The sequence below is a fragment of the Electrophorus electricus genome, chromosome 4 (genome assembly GCF_013358815.1).
Source record: "Electrophorus electricus isolate fEleEle1 chromosome 4, fEleEle1.pri, whole genome shotgun sequence".
Classification (NCBI taxonomy): Eukaryota; Metazoa; Chordata; class Actinopteri; order Gymnotiformes; family Gymnotidae; genus Electrophorus; species Electrophorus electricus.
Window position 1 is genome coordinate 26,818,770 of NC_049538.1, and position 20,296 is coordinate 26,839,065.

Below are 20,296 nucleotides of genomic sequence, written 5' to 3' on the forward strand. Positions count from 1 at the left end.
GAGGTTTTGCATTCTGAAGAAATACATTAAAATTATTAATATTATACTTGAGAGAGAGAGATAGAGAGAAAGAGAGAGAGAAACTCTCAGTCAATCTACCTTCAGGTTTGCAAAGAACTGACAATGCAACAAGCGCCATTTCTACTGTAAACGTATCTCTTTAAAATTCTAGTCATGTTAACCCTCTGTCATGACTACCCGTAATCTACTGGACATCGTTGTCCTGTTTGTGTCTGTATGTATTTGTATTTCTGGAGCAGATCTGTAACCTACATTTAACTAAATAACCTTGGCAGCATTTAATGAAAACTGACATTCACTTTGCAACAAGCCAACCCCTTTCCATTTCATTACAGGAAAAAAACAAACAAATAAATAGCAATGATTTCTATTTTTTCATCATAAAGACATCAAAATCTACACCACTACATCTATATGTGATACACTCCCATCCATATACATATGCAACACAAGCACGAGGCCTTGTAAAGAATGGTGATTTGGATTCAGTCCTGTGCCATGCAAAAAATGCAATTTTTTATTTTATTTTTTCCAGCAACTTGATCTCCCAACCAGGTCTCCCCATCACTGGCCCCATTTGCAGCCCTGAAATTTCTATTCCAGAAGGTTACTACCGATCAGGGGTTTAAAAACTCCTTTTTGTTAAGTGCCATGAAACAGAACTTGCAGGGTTGTTAAGCATATGGGCCACTAACTCGCCTTTGTGCTTCAAAGACATTCACTCAGTTACCTGCAATGAATCTCAAATCTTTTTGCATTTAATGATTCTGCTGAGGTCTGCCACCTGTCCAAGGCTTCAGGAAGCCAGCTGTAATGGAGAGGCCTAAAAACATAAGAGTGGGAAGCAGCATATTGTGAGCAGCAGTAGAGAAAAGAGCGAGAGCTTTTCTCTCAGAAATAGAATAGAGTGTAGGACTATCTTAATGATATTAGGCCCTTCATGTGTGGTTCCAAGGAAAAGAAACAGAATGATATTTTAAAGGCAATACAGTGTGTAGAAACATAGTTTTCAGAATGCCAAACACTTAATATCAGGACCCAGTTTGCCAAAAGCACATACTGCATTGTTAAGATCACACTGAACTATTAGAGTGGTGAAAATGATACTACCTAAAAGGCAGAGATTATGTCCTAATAGAAAAGCATTTAATGTACATCTTAAGAACACTCATGGGGGTAATAATACAATATGACCATTACAGGCTAAGATCATTATAGTGTCTGATGTGTTTTTTAAGCAACTGGGCCCAGACCATTCAAATCTTTGGCTGGTCAATGCATGTTAAGTGCGATTGGTGACATCAAGGAATGACAAGGTAATGGCACCAAAGTGTTAACGCAATGGTACTTCTTTAGGAGATGAAAGTCGGGCAGGTCTGATTACTGCTACAATGCATCCAGTCTAAAGTCTGGAAAGGCCAAAGCATTTTTGGGTTTTTTTGGAGAAACATAAACTGAAGCACCCATCAGTACGACTTCTGTAGAGAGAGGGATATGCTTGGGTGACTGCAAGTGGGACACGCCATTGCACATGCTCAGTATCAGCACTGAGGCTTGGACAGGGTCACGTCTCTTCTGTGAGATGAGCACAAGATCTTAAAAGTATTGTTGGTGCTTGGTATAGTGGGTAACAATAGTGCCTCTCCTGTGTGGTACAAGGGTTCAAGCCCCTGTCCAGGCATTACACCAATAAGAGTCCTTGGGCAAGACTACTAACACTACCTCTGTAACATGACTGAAATTGTAAGCTGCTCTGCATAACAGCTTCTGCAAAAAATAAAGGCTTTTGCATCTTCTGGGAAATTCTAGATCACATACCATTTGTCACAGGCATGCATCATGATGATTAAATGCACAACTGCAATTTTAGCCTTACATGGGTCAGCCTTCCACCCTTAGAGATCCTCTGAGGCCTGAATAATTAGGTGAGCTAAAAACCTGTAAACTGTGTTAACTGTCAAACTTCGTCATGTTCAAGAATGATAGGGCCCATATGAAAAGCAAATCAATGCCAAATAGTGGTTTTGTTGGCTTCAGCTTAGTCTATAACCAAACTTTTATCTCTTCATTTTACTTCTGTGCCCATGCTTTGGAAATTCAGTAAAAGTATTTGAATGCAATCATGTAGGCTAAATCCTCAAAGCTAGCGGCATGATTTGAGGATTCCTGGTTGTGGAAATCCTTGCATGTTACAGAGTGGAGAGAAGATGGCCAAGGCACTTGGGCTTGGTCTCAAACACCGGCTGCTCTCTCATGTTTATACTTCACATAGGCACTCACATGGTCTTCTGCTCTACCACAGGTAATGGGGGTTTTCACCAGGTAGAGCAACGTACTCACTAGAGTGCTTCATCACTACGGGATCTAGAAGCATTTTCTGCAATGTGCAAAAAAACCTCAAAAAACATCAAGGGTTTTGATGACACCAACACTTTTTTTTCCCTCCAAATCTTTTTTCTGGAAAACCTCCTATGGTGAATGTCTTTAAAAAAACCCGAATGACCATGAGATCCCACCTATGTTGTGGATTAGGCAGAATGGGATGTTATAAACATGGACCATGCTGACACAATTAAAGCTGCCCTGCCCCCTTCTCTCCAGCCCTCTTGGAGTGTGTAGTTTGTGTTATTGATAGATTTTTAATTAAGAGACTGAGGTTGTCACCTACAGACATGAAAAGATAGTGAGATGTACTTTTATCTTTACACACACACACACACACACACACACACACACACAAACACACACACACACACACATAAAGAGTGAGGTAGATAAATGCTTGAAGGAAATGAAAAAAGTCCCCAGTCATCACACCATGGAAAATATATATAAAAAAAATCATATACTTTATACTGAATCATTGGGCCATTTATACAGTGATTGAAACTGATAGCACAAAAATAAAATAGAATGAAATAAATAACCTTCTAAGAAGGGACAAATAATTCATTGGTGACACTTCTCAAAGTACAAAGTGAAAAAAGAAAAAAAAACAACCTCATGAAATTTCTAATACCACAACCAACCTCTTTGAAATGACATGGCCCCATGACCTAACGTTAACCCACCCTACTGTATTTGGTTTGCAAATCAGATTTGACCAGTGAAGCCCCCTTTGTCGGTGTTGCCTGACAATGGTGAGATGTTGGAGAAGGGAACCTATGGTAGCGTGTTGTTGGAGAGAGCTGGCAAGTGGCTGTGTGGATGTGGTTTGTAAGGCAAATTAAGACAACTCAATCAGCCCTGTCAGTTGCTAAGAAGTTATGCATATGGGCTATAATACCAAACCTCAATCAAAAAAGGAAAACATTTCATGAGTCCTGCCTTGAGAACGAGGCACTGGGGAAGCAGATGCACTACTGTGAAAAGTTGCATGGGGAAGCAGAGGAGTGAGAAGGCATGGTTACACCAAAGGACAGAGTGAAATGTTAGGAGCTGAAGCTAGGACAAGAACACCTGGAGAGAGAAAAACCTTAACTGTGACCTGAGATTTAGTTGCACCCAGGGGGCGAGAGTGGGTGCAGTGCTAGACAACTGACAAGGGAGTTATATTACCCATTACAAGGGTGTCAAAACTAGTCACATACAGAGCTATGGCATTTTTAAAAACCTACACAAACACAATAACAACAACAACGCTCATGATTGATAATAATAATAATAATAATTTGACGAAATAAAAACGACTAAAAAAACAAAAGCCAATTAATGGACTGTATGTGGCAAGATGGATAATCTCTACAATCACTTTTTAAATAGATTTTTCTTTTTATGTTGTTGTTGTTTTTTGTTTTTGTTCCTTTTTTGCTATAAGAGTATAAAGCATAAGAAAATGGACTGTAGTGGAGATCATAAAATATTAAACCTGAAGGATTTCTTTATATATATTTAGATAACATCCATAAAAGAAATAAAGAATAAAATAGCAGCTTCTTTCTGTACAGACAAATAAGTGAACATCAGAACCATAAAAAAGTTATCAAAAGTGACACAAACCAATGATGTGTGTAGATGATCTGGTGGTCTAACATACAACTGTAAGACCCTAATAGAATAGTCTGAGTTGTATAGAGACTAATAACAATACCTGCTGTGTACAATGCCTCACTGGTCTTTGCAGCCCAAGGTTTGTCTTTGCAAACAAATGTTGAAATCAGCTACCCCCTTCCCCAGTCTGTCTTCTTCCACTTTGAGCCTGTCCCTTCTGCTGTGTATTTGTCTCAGCAGTTGGCATCCCACTTGCTTTGCCTGCAATGGCTCCGTCAAAGCTGTCCATCTCTCAGGAATCAGCGAGTGGCTGTGTCACAGTCAGAAAGTACATAGCAAAGGGGAGCGAAGGCCAACTCCTTTACCAAGCTGACTGAGAATTACAAAAGGTAATAAGGATATAAACAAACATGAGGCCAGTGTAAGAGCTTAGTTCCTCGACGGCGATCATTTCTTGTTTCAAATGAAAGAAGTGTTGGGGGGCAAGGAACGGGCACTATCATGGGGATGATTAGCATGAAAAAAAGAAGCAACAATTTGGCAAAAAGATCTGGCAGTTTCAAAAAGGCCCATCCATCACGTCAGCAGGCGCACCTGAAATGGACTGAAACCACTGGGTGGAACATGGGCAACGTGACCAACTGGGCAACAGCTCCGACAGGCAGAGGACCGAAAAAGAACGAACCATCCTAGTGGAGGTTCTCCGCCATGGAAGATAAATGTGCTGAGAAGCAAAAGAGCTCTGAGGAAGAGGTGCGCAGAGCGTTAGAGAAGGGTGTGCGTGTTCTATACAAAAACACACAACTGCACCCACACACACACACACACCCACACACACACACCCACCCACACACACACACACACACACACACACACACACACACACACACACACACACACACACACACACACACACACATATCCTTTAAAAAAAGTGCTCAGATGTTGGGCTAATATGAAAATGTCTCTATAATGATTCTCTGGTAGAGAATACTCTATACCAGTTTGAAGTACATTAAGAATCGGATAAAAAGCAACAAAACATGATTCTGAGTTTGGCTCTGAGGCTCCCCGGTGCGATGCTTAGATGAGTCATCTTAAATATTGCCAGAGAGGCAGCCTTTTTCCATCTCACAAACTCTTATTTCCCCAAATCCTCCACTGTGATAAAATAAAGATGAATTAATAGTTATCATTAAAAATAAGCCACCCACTGATTTACAGTGGGATCCCGTCTATCTGGTTACTGACATCATCAGCCCACGGGTTTAAATCTTCAGGTAAGAAAAGGTGTATATGTGACCACTTCTTCAAAAAGAGTGGAAGGGTTTGTGGGATACCCTGCGTGAGGCGGTGGGGGCAGATCAGCAGGCCGATGACTGTGGCAATGGGAGGGGTCGCTCGTTCTTTCGCCCACCGTTCATGTGCGCGTACGGCTGCGTCTCACCAAATGCCGCCCCCAGCAGCAGCGTGGGCCCGTTAGCCGTCGCATGCCCCGAGCATTTGGCCAGGGCCACACCCCCTGGTGAGGCGCCAGCAGAAGGTGGGGAAGCGGTGGGAGCAGGGGCCGAGGGCAGCGCAGCTCCCGAACCCGTCGGCTGTGTCGGTGTTACGGTTGTGGAGGCCCCCGCACCCCCCTGAGAGGAGGCTGGAGCCAGCATGGATGCAGCATCCAGTGGAACGTTCTCCATGTTCTCCACCTCCATGTCGAGCTCCTCTGTGTCAGGGGGTTTGTTCTCCTCACTATAGAAGAAGCTGACCTCCTGGAAGGATGACTCCAGCTCCTCCTTTATACTGCTGATGATCTCCAGGAACGAGGGCCGCATCTTAGGGTTGTACTGCCAGCACATACGCATCAGCTCGAACCTGTGGAGGACACACACACACACACACACACACACACACACACACACACGTGCATACACACACACACACCCCTCCCCCAAATGAACAGGGGTGTACTTTCACAGATGTAGTATGTTGAACAAACTTAAAATAATGATATAACACCACCTGATCAACAGGTGGCAGTGTTCACTAGAGCCAGGCCAGAAACCACCTGGAAATGCCACTAAGCAAAGAGCATTCTGCAGGCACACGCACCCCCGCACCCCCCCCCCCCCCACACACACACACACAAACTACAGGTGCTAAAATGGCACTTATACACTTATACTTCCCCTCCCCAATGAAAATGAAATACAAGACAGCTGATTCCAGATGATCAATCCAACAAGCTGTCATGGCGGAGGAGAAAAAAAAACCTCTTCAAAACAACATCAGAAGAACCAGTGTCATTACAGCTGGCCGTGGTACAACAAAGCTCACCACATCTTACACAAAAAAAGCTAAGAATGCCCCTGGTGAGGCTAGCCTCCCCCAAGGCCTGGGGCCCAGCTCTCCCCGCCTGGAGCGGAAGGCCCCTCCAGCATCGCTCAGGCATTCCAGGGTACGCACGTGCCTCACGGCAAGTCCCGGCACCATAACGGGGGAGGCGGCTTCTTTTTGGGTACCCGCATTTAGAACCCTTGGAAAAGTTGATTATGCTGCTGGTCTAAACTGGGCTTGTGGCCTCCCTTAAAGAGAGAGAGAGAAAAACATTGTAGTAGCTGGAGCAGGAAGGGGTCTGGCCAGAAACCTGCCTTGGCTGTTTGGCTGATCAAAAGAAACAATAACAATAATAATAATAATAATAACCTGATGGGTAATGAATGCCTGTCAGCAATTGCTCATTGCCAGTTGGCAGAGCGAGGAGACCCTGATCAGTGCACCATCACTGTCTCTTTTCTTTATAACCACACACAAATGATGAGAACTGATCTCAGGTCTTTTTTTTTAAACTAGGCTTTGGGCAAGTGCAGTAAAAAGCAGCTGAAGATCGTTGATGACAGTCCTGTTTTTAGGGCAGGAGGCTACGCTTTTTTTAAAATACTTTGGCCTGGCATCTAAGTGGAGGGTTCAGTGATGCAAGGGAAAAGGAAATTCAGTACAAAAATACCGGAGAAGGTAGAAGGTTTGGGATTTGACATTCCATATTCATTTGTCCTTATTTGGTAGTGCAGCTCTTTATGGTGGAGCTGAGCATATGTTCAGCCCTTTCAACACACCCGCTCCCGTTACTGTGACGCCCCAGAGGAGCTGTCATGGTAACCAAAGGTTTGTGTCTGAACAACAACAACGGTCCTGCACTGTAAAGTGAGGTCAGTCCTATGGGGGCAGAGGGAGAGGGGAAGAGAGAGAGAGAGAGAGAGAGAGAGAGAGAGAGAGACAGATGAGGGAGAGAGAGGAAGGGGGGAGAGGGAGAGAGGAGGAGAGAGGTGGAGAGAAAGGGAAAGACCACATGCCTGTTTACTGACATCAGCCCAGAAAAGGAGAAAGTATATACGCCATGACGCACACATCAACAGCACGCACGCGCACGTGCGCACACACACACAAACAGAAACACACACACACACACACAGAGGAAGATGTTCCGCTAATTGTCTGTTTGTTGAGTCCATCTGGAGCAGGCAGGCAAGACACCGATCTGGCCGAGGGAATGGCTGGCATCCCCCCCGACGCATGGTGGCATTCCTTCTATGGGCTTCAGTTTTCCGCCGGGGCAGTGTGCGTGAGCTCACCCAGCTCCTTTTAACCCGTGACTTAAATGTCACCAGTCAGGGCTTCGCTTGGCTCCGCATGGCCACACAGGCACCGCTGTTATCATATCTGCACTGGGCTGTGTCCGTAAATAGACGAAGAGCATGGCTGGGGGCAGAAGGGTTAACCTCCACTCTGAGCAGAGGCAGAGTCGGCTGGCCACTGGTCCATGGTAGGCTTTGGGGCCTTTCCTCCTATAATGCTAACGTTGCAATTGATGAACAAAACACTCTGGACTAATTAAGATTGATGAGATGATGCTAAGTGACTTATTGACTTCATTCACTGCTGGCCAGCCACACGTTTCTCGGTGAGGGGCTCATTGAATGGGAGGGGTCAGAGACAGGACTCACAGCATGTCTGGGCAGTTGTCTGGCTTGTCCAGGAGTCCACCCTCCATGACGAAGCGTAGCACCTGCTCGTTGGACATGCCCTGGTATGGCTGCTCTGCAAGCGTGGCTATTTCCCACAGTACCACCCCAAACGACCTACAGTGGGAGAGGGGGAAAGAAAGAGAGAGAGAAAGAGAGGGAGAGAAGGAGAGAGTGGAGAGACAATGGGGAGAGAGAAAGAAAGAGATCACGAGAGAAAGTGAAACACAACTGGATACACTCCTCACAGCTGGATGCACACTATCCCAGCATCCTCCTCACCCCACCAACCCAGGCTCCCCTGCCTCCATCCACACCCTCCAGCAGGTCCTCACCCGGGCCACTCATAGCTGTGCTGCAGCCTAGCCTTCACCCGGCAGGACCAACTGTTACTAGACGCCAGCATCTAAATGCTATTATAGCCTGCCATGCAAGAAGTCAGCGGTGCTCCATGACTCCACATGGTAGGTGGGTGGCTCTCTCGACACTTTTTAGGCTCTCCAAAACCAAAAAACAACACATTACCATATGCAAGCTGGATACGAATGTGGCCATGACAGCCAGTGATCTTCACGGCCACCATTTTTATTTTGACGCCGTTTTCAATGTCCAAAACGCACACAACAGAGAAAAAACAAACCAAAACAAATAAGAGGCAGACAAAGCACACACTGTTGCCAGTCACACTTCAGAAACTCTCCAAGGACACATTTTCTGTGCTGGCCTGGGATCTGAGACGTGGCTCTTGAAGTGGGGCATGTTACAACGGTGACTCGTATCTAATTGGCTCCAGCAGCAGTATGCTGAAAGTCCAAAGCCACAACAAAGAAAGGAAAGGGCTGTTTTTTTTCCTTTTTTTTTTAACAGAATGGAACAAATGAAGACACCTAATGGAGAGGTTTATGGGCGCTCTGGTCGAGAGCCCGTGCAGACTCCCTTCATCCAGAGGGCCTATAGAGTGTCCAGGGTGCTGGTCTGCTGGGGGCAGCCTTGTGCCTGCCATCAGCGACCATCTGTAGGAGGTCAGGCGCAGGTAGTGGTCCCAAGCCACTGGGACACCTGCTGCTGGGAACATGCGTGGAGGGGAGAAGCCCGTCCACGTCAGCTTTGCTCCTTTCGGCTATGTTACTGTGGCAACAGCGGCAGCTCTGGCTTGTGAGACCAAACAGAGAGACACTGAGACTTGGGGGAGAGGGAGGGAGGCAGGGACCAAGTTCTGTCTGGCTGGGTTTGGTGCAAGACGTGCGAGTGATGTAGCAGTTTTCAGCACAGAATTTAAGAGGGAAGAAAAAAAAGACAAAGCGTTATCCCCTCCCAAGAGCCAGTGAGGCTTTCAAAAGCAGATAGAAGCTTCTACAGGACTGGAGAGTCTGTTGAAAAGTAGTTAGTTATGTGAAGAGGGATGTATCATTTGGGCTGGCTGTTGCATTTGATTCCTGTCTCAGCTGGCACTGTGGAGAATAGTAAAAGCATGCGCACGCACACACACACACACACACACACACACATGCACACACACACACACACACACATACATACACATACTCATGCACAGACTCCCTCTCTCCTGTGTGGCAGCAGAAGCACTTTGGAGGGTGTGTGGCTGTACGTGAGCAAGTTTGAGAGCCACTCAGGTCACACTGCACATACCAGACATCGGAGTTGGTAGTGAACACGCCATCTTTCAGGGACTCAGGGGACATCCAGCGCACTGGCAGGAGACCCTTGCCTCCCTTACGGTAGTAATCTGTCTCGTAGATGTCACGTGTCATGCCAAAGTCTGAAAAGAGAGCAGAACGGACGAGGCAGTGATGGGACGGCACAGCGCAGCACCTCTTTACACTTCCTCTCCACCAAAGATTTTCAGGATCCTTCCCAACTGCCTTCAAACACTACTGAATGTGTCATTCATATTCAGGGCTTCTCAGAGCATGTCTCAGCATTAATTACCTCCGATTTTGACGGTGAAGTCCTCAGCCACCATGCAGTTCCTGGCGGCAAGGTCCCGGTGGACGAACTTGTTAGCGTTGAGGTACGCCATGCCGTCGGAGATCTCGCCAGCCATCTGGATCATCTTTTTGAGGGGTGGGAGCGCCTGGCTACACGAGCCCTGCTGCAGGGCCAGGGGAAAGGAATGCTGGGATGATGTTAAAACATTTACTGATCCCAGACCCCCCACCTCCCTAAACCGCTCTGTTACTGCCTCTCCCAGGGTGCCTTTGTTGCTGAGCTGAAACACAAGAGTGGCCCGAGAAAACACAATAAAGCTTTTGCAATAAAAGTGTGAGAGATGGAAAGAAAGAGAGAGGGGGATTGAGAAAGAGAGAAAGAGACAGAGAAATAGAGAGAGATTGATTTACAATTTATGGGGTGGTGGCACTGATACGTTGAGGCTAATTTTGTTGCAAACAGTCTTAGGCACTGAGCACTGTTTCAGTATATACAATACGGTAGTGCAGTATGGTATATTGAAATATGATAGTGAAAGATATTCAGGGGGAAAAAGCTTGTCTGGCAACACACAGACTTCGCAAATCACCAATGAAACGGGAGAACAGTAAAAGCAACTTCTGTCAAGTGATGAAAGAAACAGGGATGTAGCAGCATTAGGGTAAATTAAGTCAGTGACTGGATTTGTAGGTGCTAGCACCTGTTTAGAGCGGAGAGAGCGTAGGTGGCTCTTCAGGTCTCCTCGTGTCATCAGTTCCATGATCACCAGGGTGGGCTGGCCTTGTGAAACCACGCCCAGCAGCCGAACCTGACGCCCAGCAGGGAACGTAACAGGGTGAACACACCATGTAAAATGCTTATTTTAACGGAAAAGCCCAGTATATTCTGCTTCTAAAGGTCATTTTACAGTACATCTCCTGCCTCTGTTAAAATGTGGTGGACATGCTTAGAGTTTTGAGTTCATTGAGGATTTAAGGTAAAGAAGTCTGTCTCTGAATTACTCACATGATGCTTGTTGAACAGCAGTTTAAAGAGTGGTAGTAGCCTATTATGTCTTCCATTTGACTAAATAAATTTGTTTTTTTTTTTGGAACTCTTGAAATCTCTCAGCTACTTATCCCTTACTGCAGGAGAGGCAGTCATGTTTGTCACACAGAGCCAGGTGAGACACTCTGTCCTGCTACGTACCACGTGATGACAGTTGAACTCCTTCATGACGGACGCTTCATTGAGGAACTCGATGCGCTCTCGCATGGTGGCCGACTCGTTCACCGTCTTGATGGCCACCCGCGTCTCGGGTTCGTCCTTGACGATGTCCTTGCCGATGCCCTCGTACACCATGCCAAAGGAGCCCTGGCCCAGCTCTCGGCACAGCGTGATCTTCTCCCGGGCCACCTCCCACTCATCCTGCACATACACTGGGTGCACACGGGCACAACAGGGCAGAGGTGAATTACAACACCCGTGATACGCTGAAAACATTAACCGCTATACGGTTGTTCTGCACCATTCCGATACTAAAGCGGATGTGACTGTGGACTCTGTAATTAGCGACTAAGAATATTCACTATGGTCTGGCTCTATTATCCAATCACAGAACGTTCTCTATGGGGAATCATTGAGAGGACAGGCTGAGTGGGCTGAGTTGGGCAGTACTCACTCTCTGCTGCACTGAAGTACTCAGGGTTCACTGAGGCATAGAGGACCCCATTGCCCAGTCTGTCGCTGTTTCTAGTGAAGCAGGATTGGACTGAATGTCAGCAACGCATCAATGCCAATGTCAGATTTGAAAAAAACTTGCTCTGCCTCACCTCTTTCTTTTGAAGAAGACCGCACCAGTGACGAGGCAGGCGAGCAGTATCAGAGCTATGATGGGGATGACGACGGCCAGGTAGAGGATGTTCTCGTAGGCTTCTGTTGGAGGTCAAAGAAACACCTGCATAACCAAAGCTGCACAGTGTGAGATGCTGTGAATAAATCCTCCACAACTTGTTTCACTGCAGAAAGAACCGCCAGTCTGCAGTGATGGTCCTCGTATTCCTTAAACCTTGGACTCGGTAACAGGAGCCACACAGCGCTGTGTGTAGGGGTTCCTTACGGTGAGGCGGTGGAACGTAGAAGGACACGGGTTCAGTCCAGGAGCCGTTTCCCGCCAGCGATGTGGCCCTGATACGAGCTGAGTAGTTGCCAAAGCCCAGGTTGGTCAGGCGTGCCCCTCTCAGCTCCTGGTACTGCTGGCGTGATACACACTCATGCTTCTCAGGCTGAATACACACACACACACACACACACACACACACACACACACGTGCGTTTAGCCTGTCCATCAGCCAGTACTTTGGGAGGCATGTGGGTGTGATGTGCATGTGCTCACCTCCGTGCCCAGGCGGAACTTGATCTCGTACATGAGAACGAGGCCGCTGGGGTGATGCGGCTCCGACCATTGCAGCACCACCATGCCATCCGCCCACTCGCCCTTCTCCTGGGTCACAGGGCCGGGGATGTCGTCTGCTTTTTCTGAACGGGGACATGGTATTGCTCAGTGGAAGCTCACTGCCATAAAGTGATGACCATCAGCCATGAAAACTGCAGGCCCATCTCAGTGCGTGACGCATTTCTGCCCAATGCAGGGCTGTTTGGCCGGGGCAATGTGGGCTGTGGCGTGTGGCTCACCTGCGGGTTTGGTTCTGGAGAAGACAAAGGCGGCAGCGCTGCAGCGCTGGACCTCGTGGTTGCAGGCGTGGATGTCGATGCGGTAGACGGTGAACGGCTGCAGGTTGAAGATCTCAATGAACTCCGACTGGACTGTGGCCTCTGAGAATGGGTAAACCCACTCCAGGAGCTCCGGGTTGGTCAGGTTCCCCTCTGGCCCGGTGATGTTCCGACCTGGGCTGTGTGCTAATGTACTGTTAGCCACGGCAAAAAGGTCCCGCCGACGTCTATCTGGAGGCCTGATGGACAGATAATAGAGTGAGAGTGAATAAGAGAAGAGAAGAGGTCTAACCAGGGAATATCTGAAAGAAAAGAAGTGTCATGTGGGAGAGAGAGAAAGAGGACAGTAGAATATTTAGCCAGTGTATTGTAGCACCCCTCCCAAGACCTTCCAAAGCACACAAGCTGTTTACTTCCAACACTTAATCCCACAAGGCCAAATCAGGAGCCCCTGTGGGGCCTCTGCTCCTAACACACTGCTTCTCATACCGTGACCTATGGCATCCACATTCCATGAGATTGCTAAAACCTATTATTCACTGAACATATGATGGTATTACTTAAGCCTATGGCTCCAGTGAGACTGGCTGGGCTGTTGCCTAGTGACACTGTGTAATGCTCTGATGCCAAAACAGCTGACATCCTGAAGCTGTTAACATTCTCAACCCAACCCCAATTTTTAAGCCTCTGCTATGATGGAATTAATTTACACCCCCCTGCTATAGACAATATATCCACTGTCAGCTGCAAATTAGTTCATAACAATTAGCAAAAAAAAAGAGTTCATTATAATTAGCATCATTTTTTCATTTTTAGACCATATGACTAATAATGCAGGTTGTGAACTTTAAACTTTCAATGGGCATCACGTAATAAAAAAAAAAAAAAAAGCAATTTTGGTCTATACCTACCCTACAGCCTGTAAGAACTGTGGCAGAAAACCCATTACGCCATAAAACACATTAAACAAAGCTTGTTTTTTTCATGCCTGCTACAGTGACATGGAAAGGTGTTTTAAAAAAATCAAACATCACAATGAAGCCTTATGAAATGACCACCTCTACACTTTCTCTTCACCGTGAGGTGTGTGTATGCATGGCTTCTGGTGAGGAGGAGGAGGAGGAGGAAGCTTGAAGTGCCGGTTACAGGTCAACAGGCGGCACCTGGCAGCCCGAGGGCATAAACGCAACAGCGACAGCTGCAGGTTACCAGATGCTGACGGAGCCGCTGTCACTCCACAGACGTGGTTGGAACACAGCGCCGCGTGTAACGTGTAGCGTGTGCCGTGTAGCGATTTGCACACATGCTTGGGCTCTCTGCAAAGGTTCAATAGTCAGACCCTGCGACGGGATTGGACGAACTGGTGGCAAGGCAAGAAGATGGAGCGGGGGTGACTAGTCATGCGGGGTCATGGGGAGATTGCAAGACACACGAGTACGAGCTGGTTACAGACAGAAGGTGTGCACATGGAAGAAAGTCATGTATAGAGGATGGAGAGTTAAAGGAGAGACAAGGCAGGACAGTTCTCCTGTGTTTGGTCTGCGGCTCAAAAGAATGGTGAGGTTTTTCGAGATGCTTTCTCATGTAATAGCAGGTCTGGAGCACTGTGAATACAAAAGGATTCACAGCGGTTCACTGGAGGAAAGACAGAGAGCCATAAGGGCAGACAGCTTCAGGAGTGTGTGCGCTGCTCTAAGATGATGCGGTACATTTTTCCAAGTCACTGTGTGTCGCCTTGCCTGTGTGGCTTATACGGACGGCAGGGGCTGAACCCTGAATGATGTCAAAAAATGGTGTGCAACCCTGGAGACACCTCCTGTTCCCGCCCCATCTCCCATGGCCCAATCGCTGCTCTCTATAAGCTTGATCTCTGTCTCCTGCCACCATACATACACACACACGCACACACACGCACGCACACACACACACACACTCAGATTGAGCCAATTAATCAGATGCCTGAAAACAAAGTCTGCTGGGAGCGTGAGAGCAAGACACATTTCCACACGCCTTGCCCCGAGGGCAAAAACCTCAGACGTGTGACTTCGCCAGTGAGCTCAGCGCCCTGAGCTGAGGTGGCAGCGGCGTGGACAGGCTGGGATGGCCACAGGGGTTTGTAGGGAGCCTCGCTTTAACGCACCACCTCCCTTCCCCCCTCGCCGCGGCGAGGTCAAAACACTTTGTATTCGAGGTGCAGGAACAACGAAGGGTGACCAGCTAAACCCAGCCCACCCAACCAATCAACAGCCATTAAGAAGGGCAGAAAGCATACACACACCCCTCTCTTTCTCCCTCTCTGCCCCCTCCACTCTCCTTCCCTCCCTCCCTCTCCACGTACACTGTCTGGCTTGGAAGGGATCTTCCTTCGAAATTCATTAAAATTCCTCAGGATTGTACTGTGCATTTCCTGACAGCTGCTCACTCCAAACTAAACACATGCAGAACAAAAGCGAGTGTGTAAGGCAAAGAAAGAGGAGGGGGAACATTTCCTCGACATTCATCCTCCCTTTCTCCACCGCCATGCAACCTTATTTCACATCCTTAACATCCTTTTCCAGACTCCGCCTTTTCCTGGTGTGCTGAATACTAATATACGAGGTTCACTTGGTGGGAACAGAGTCCCCAGCATAGTCCACACAACACACGGGCATGCATACCCACATACATGCATACGCTCACACACATGCACCAACAAACTCAACACTGCTTTTGAGTGTCTCAAAAGCAGACATTGCTAATCAATGGAACAGGATGGGCCAGAAGCATGGGTCAGTAGATAAATAATGTTGTAATGTTAGGGTTATGGCTATATGGTAGACGATAAGGATCAGGAGAAAGAGAAAAGTTGCCGCATGCCAAAGAGATGAAACAAGAGGCCTGAGATGCATTTATTCTGCCGGCAGGCAGACTTGTGAAAGGCCTGTTTTGCATTGATTCCAGATTTGAAGGAATGGGTTCATTTGTGTATGGCTGTCCCTGGACGACCCCCAAACAACTACCTTGTTAAAAAAACACAGCTCCACTTACAAAGGTTTGGGAAATGCTTTAAGTGGGAGAAGATGTCTGGCAACATAATTTCGGGGCATCAGTGCACTCAGGCAGAACTCAAATCCACATGCACGTGTATGCAAAGTTATCTTTACTTCGACAACAGATGTACCAACTTAACTGTGTGTGTGTGTGTGTGTGTGTGTGTGTGTGTGTGTGTGAGAGAGAGAGAGAGAGAGTGAGTGAGGCTCTCCCACTGACTCTGGAAAGAAAACGTCTGGTACAGGTAAGGTAAAGGGATAATGACCTGCAGATGTGCCCCAGTGCCAGCCAGCGGAAGGCCAGCAGTGTGGTGGGCTGCTGCCCGGAGCCCCTCCCACACCTCACTGCCTCCATCTCCCTTTCTGTCAGGATCTTCTAAACCACAGCCCCCTTCACACAAACTGTCACTCTCACTGGGCAGCAGCAAAACCTCTCAATGGAGGTCCTGGGTCCATACATCTCATTTCAGGAGTTTACCTGCACCGAGATCAGTTTGCGGACGACATCTGATGTGGGGTGGCCCAAGGCCTTCGCCGTACCTGGGTGTGAAGACGGCGTTGTGCAGGAAGTTCTCGAACACCTTGCTGAGCGCGCGCTCCTCAGCCTCTGCCTTCAGGTCCTCCTTGGTCTTGGGGCATGGACAGCATGGGCCCTTCTCAGCACCACCCACGTCGGACTTGGTGGGCTTGGTGTCCTCCTCCCCGTCCACTGGTGACGAGGCCGAGATTCGGATCGGGATCTTCAGCTCTGTGCTCGGGCAGAGGTACACAGTGTACGTTGTTGCTAGCAGGAGCACAAACATACTTACGGGAAATTACACACTAAACGATTCAGTACCCAGAACCCACCAGGCACTCAACATTTCTCTTGCTGTAGTCTTGCTCCCAGTACACCTGAAGCAGGTGTTCAGTGATCCTAAACTCTGAGCTGACTGGGCTGACTGGGCTCAATGGACTGGGTTTACTGGGTTTACTGGGAGTGCTCAAACAGAGGTTGAGCTGCCTGCAGGAGTCAGCCCATGACAGCCCTTCGTGATTAGGAATGTGTTGAAAGCACAAAGATGTCCAGCCACCATGGAGAGAGTATAAAACTGAAGATGTGCTGTCATGAAAAAAAAAGAACTGCAATTTAATAAAGTTGTAAACATGGAATGCCTGGCACAGGAGGAGATATAGAAATCAGCTGGGGGGAATGGTGATCCATTTGGTTAAAGCAGAGAGAGAGAGAAAAATATGAGGAGAACAAGAAAGCGACGGAGTAAAAGAGGACACTGAAACAAGGCCAAGTGAAAGGCAAGGCAAGTTGTTTACTCAAGCAGGGTTCATACACAACGGCAAATCGAACAGCTTTGCATAGAGAGAGAAGAAGTAATGAAATGTAGGGAGGGGGGCCATGGTCTCACCTTTGGAGCAGTAGTTATGCTGGTAGAGCTCACGGTCCTCAGCCTGCTGCTGCCAGCGCAGCAGGTAGAAGGTGGAGTTCCCGTTCGGGGAGATGGGTGGAGACCACTTCACCACCAGAGAGGAGGAGGAGTTGGCATACGCGCGGGCATCCCGGGGCATCGAGGGCTCTGTGGAATGAGCACATAGGGTCAGCTTTCCCTTCTCGCCCACGCCTGAGATGGAGCTGGATGGAAAGGTGTTGAGGAAAGTGCACTGCAAAGAAGAAAGAGACTCAGGATTTCCTGCAGTTCCAGTGGGTTCTAATGGGTGGCCTATTTGTAATTTCATTAATATAATTCTGTATTTCACTTGTGTATTTTCATCTACTGTAAAAAGTAGATCAGACTGTATTCTGACGATTAAGGCATTTTCAGTTTTTCTTTTGTAACCAACCATGCATTATGTACAACTAAGCGGACAGAATTTTAGTTGGTCTACATGACAGAAGATTATGTTTATGTATAATTACTATATTTAATGTTGTAGTTAACAGACCATATTTATGTCCCAAAGCCATAGACATAAATCACTACTGTCTTATCCAGTGACTTGCCCTGTATGAATGCATTTAACAGATGTTCAAATGTTTTTAAGAAATGTTACTGGATGCGTTTTTAAACAAGAAACAAGAGAGACAGATGGACAGAGAGAGAGAGAGAGAGAGAGAGAGAGAGAGAGAGAGAGAGAGAGAGAGAGATGGACATATATGGAATGCCCATAGACTTAAAAGTGCCATATAAGCCCATATAAGCCCATATAAAGCCCATATAAAGTGCCATATCAGCCATTTTTCAAATTGTTTATCATATTTCTTCATTTGGCACAAAATAATCAATGCAAATCATTTACCATGACCAATATATATAAATATATATATATTTATATATTTTTAGGATATTTTGGCCTATGGCGAGAACCCTACTAATATTCTAAGTGCATAGGTTCATGTATAGACAGACAGAAAGATAAATAAAGAAATGATTTAGGGACTAACATAAGAAATGTGACCCCATCCCTACTACTACCACTTAGACTTTGTTTGCCAGGTGTGCCAGGTTTAAGTCTACCTGAAGCTTTGGTGCGGATGTAGACGACTTTACTCTTGGCTCCCAGGATATGTTTGTCCTCCACCATCAGGGTGATGGCTTTCACAAAGATGGCGTACTGCGTCCAGGGCTTCAGTGGGTAGAGCAGCACGCCTGGATCCAGGGACTTGTCCTGAGGGAGGTCCACATCCACCATGGTCCAGCTGCTGGACCCGCAACCGTCCTGCCCGTCGAACTCTGTGATGTTCTGGAATGGCCTGTGACACCAATACAAACCACCAGGGGGGTGTGAGCTAAGGGACCTTTTTACCATTTCTGATGCCATGAAATAAATCTCGGTACATCTTACTAGCCTTACTTGTTTTTACAGCATGCGGCATGTGGCTTTTGTTTATGTTTTGTCTTTTGTTGCACATGTTTTGTTATATAGCCACGCCCTCCTCAGGTGGCGTGTGCTGTGCCTCATTCACCACACCACCTAGGGGGTTGTTATGTTATGCTCGAGCCTATCTGTGTGACCATTTGTCAGTCATTAATAATACTGTTACGTTGGCTTTCTTTAGTTCTCAGACTTTTCTCTGCAATTTTATGGTCAGTTTCATTTTCATTTGTTTCATAAAACTCTCAGCCCAGCTACCCATATGAGCACAGGCAACAGAAAGACTTACGCTTCCTTGTAGTAGACTATGAAACTGATGAGGTCTCGGTAGTCAGGTGGTCGGTAGCGTTCCCAGGTGAGCTTTATCCGATTGCTCTGTGTGTGGTTGGACTTGAACTTCAGGATGTGACTCTCACCTTATGCAAAAGGTATTCAGATGGTGATCTTGGCCATGCTCACTGGTAGATATATTTCTTTGTCGTGACAGTGTTTCAGTAAACACAATGGAACTCGCATACAGAGTTACATTAGACTGTAAAGTCAGAACACATCTTTCAATGCCTGAGGTTTCCATATTAAAAAACATAGACTACAATAGAACTACATACACAACTACATTAGAAAACTGGCAGCCGGTAAGAAGCGAAAAGAAAACTGCTGGGACAAAGCAGGACTTCTACTCACAGCTGGCCCTCTCGCCATTGTTGCGGATGTCATCGCCCTCCATCCTCTCTCTGACACCTGTGTTCTCCCACATCTTGCGGATCTCGGACACGCAGAGCTTGGGGTTGGAGCGGAAGAACAGCTTCCCGTTCCTGATGGTCAGGTTGTGCTTCGACCAGTCCCACAGGTACTGCAGGTGCTGGTTGTCCAGGGCTGAGAAGGCGTACATGCTGGGGGAGACAGGGTCAATAAACGCAGGGGATTAGATGCATGACAGAGCAGCTTCCTGCACTTTGCCTCTGAACCACCAACCAAGCCCGTGGGGGCAGAAACACGTGAGACTGAGGGCATTGCAACAATTCAGCTTTGGCATAAGAGAAGCATGCTCACGCTGTGGCGTGTGTGTGTGTGTGTGTGTGTGTGTGTGTATCTGTTTCACCACGTTCCCCTTTCCTGCCTCTCTCTCTCTCACACATACACACCCGCAACCACCCACCGGACCACAGACACACAGAGCTGAGAGCAGAAAAAGTCTGGAAGGGTTCTGCAGTTTGAGCATTAACAATACAGGAGACCAGCTAAGGAACGTGGAGAATGCAGCTGAAGCTCATGGGCCCTCTACAGCAGGAAACCTGAGAGGAGGGCAGGGCTGGGTGAGAGGGGGGCTGCCACGATTCCCACGACCCTTCAAACACCTCAACCAAAACTCCCCAAACATATGACATCAGATGGAGCTGACACTATGCAGAAGGCCAAAGTCTGCTTCCAAATGTTTCAGTTCATCTTTTTTGTAATGTACAGAGTATCTCCCTTTAAAACTATAAGTAAACTCTTCAAACTGCATTACGGAGGGTGTGTTTGTGTATAAAGTGCATCAACTGTGCTGGTTTAGCTGAGATTCTCAGTGGTGTATTCCAGCATGATAAGCATTCTGTCAATTTCATATGTTCCTATGGAAACCTGCATAGACTTAAATCTTTTTTGAAAGTGTAACTTTTTTTCTAATGTGAGCAGGAGAAAGGACTGGCTACACACTGGCAAGTGTTAAAA

The 20,296-nt window shown here is 47.0% G+C and overlaps 1 protein-coding gene and 1 long non-coding RNA gene across 3 annotated transcripts in view; both read right to left on the reverse strand.

The window, feature by feature from the left end:
• Positions 1-188: 188 nt before the first annotated feature.
• LOC118241140 lies at positions 189-4,869 on the reverse strand. The gene is made up of 2 exons (XR_004775863.1): positions 4,112-4,869; positions 189-844 (listed from the first exon to the last, which is right to left on the reverse strand). It is a non-coding gene; the product is annotated as an uncharacterized LOC118241140 (long non-coding RNA).
• A 3-nt stretch (positions 4,870-4,872) lies between these two features.
• The window catches only part of igf1ra (insulin-like growth factor 1a receptor), a 71,571-nt gene continuing 56,147 nt past the window's right edge, over positions 4,873-20,296 (reverse strand). The window contains exons 6-21 of one of the 2 annotated variants that reach the window (XM_035525026.1): positions 19,268-19,476; positions 18,873-18,999; positions 18,226-18,461; positions 17,119-17,286; positions 16,256-16,463; positions 12,648-12,925; positions 12,349-12,491; positions 12,073-12,238; positions 11,786-11,888; positions 11,635-11,705; positions 11,163-11,392; positions 10,675-10,782; positions 9,975-10,134; positions 9,675-9,804; positions 8,007-8,141; positions 4,873-5,877 (exon numbers count right to left, since the gene is read on the reverse strand). In XM_035525026.1, coding sequence (XP_035380919.1) covers positions 5,376-5,877; positions 8,007-8,141; positions 9,675-9,804; positions 9,975-10,134; positions 10,675-10,782; positions 11,163-11,392; positions 11,635-11,705; positions 11,786-11,888; positions 12,073-12,238; positions 12,349-12,491; positions 12,648-12,925; positions 16,256-16,463; positions 17,119-17,286; positions 18,226-18,461; positions 18,873-18,999; positions 19,268-19,476 — 2,974 coding nt within the window. In that variant the 3' untranslated portion in view covers positions 4,873-5,375. Of the gene's footprint in view, positions 5,878-8,006; positions 8,142-9,674; positions 9,805-9,974; positions 10,138-10,674; positions 10,783-11,162; positions 11,393-11,634; positions 11,706-11,785; positions 11,889-12,072; positions 12,239-12,348; positions 12,492-12,647; positions 12,926-16,255; positions 16,464-17,118; positions 17,287-18,225; positions 18,462-18,872; positions 19,000-19,267; positions 19,477-20,296 lie in introns of both variants that reach the window. The other variant, XM_035525025.1, reaches the window with a different exon arrangement.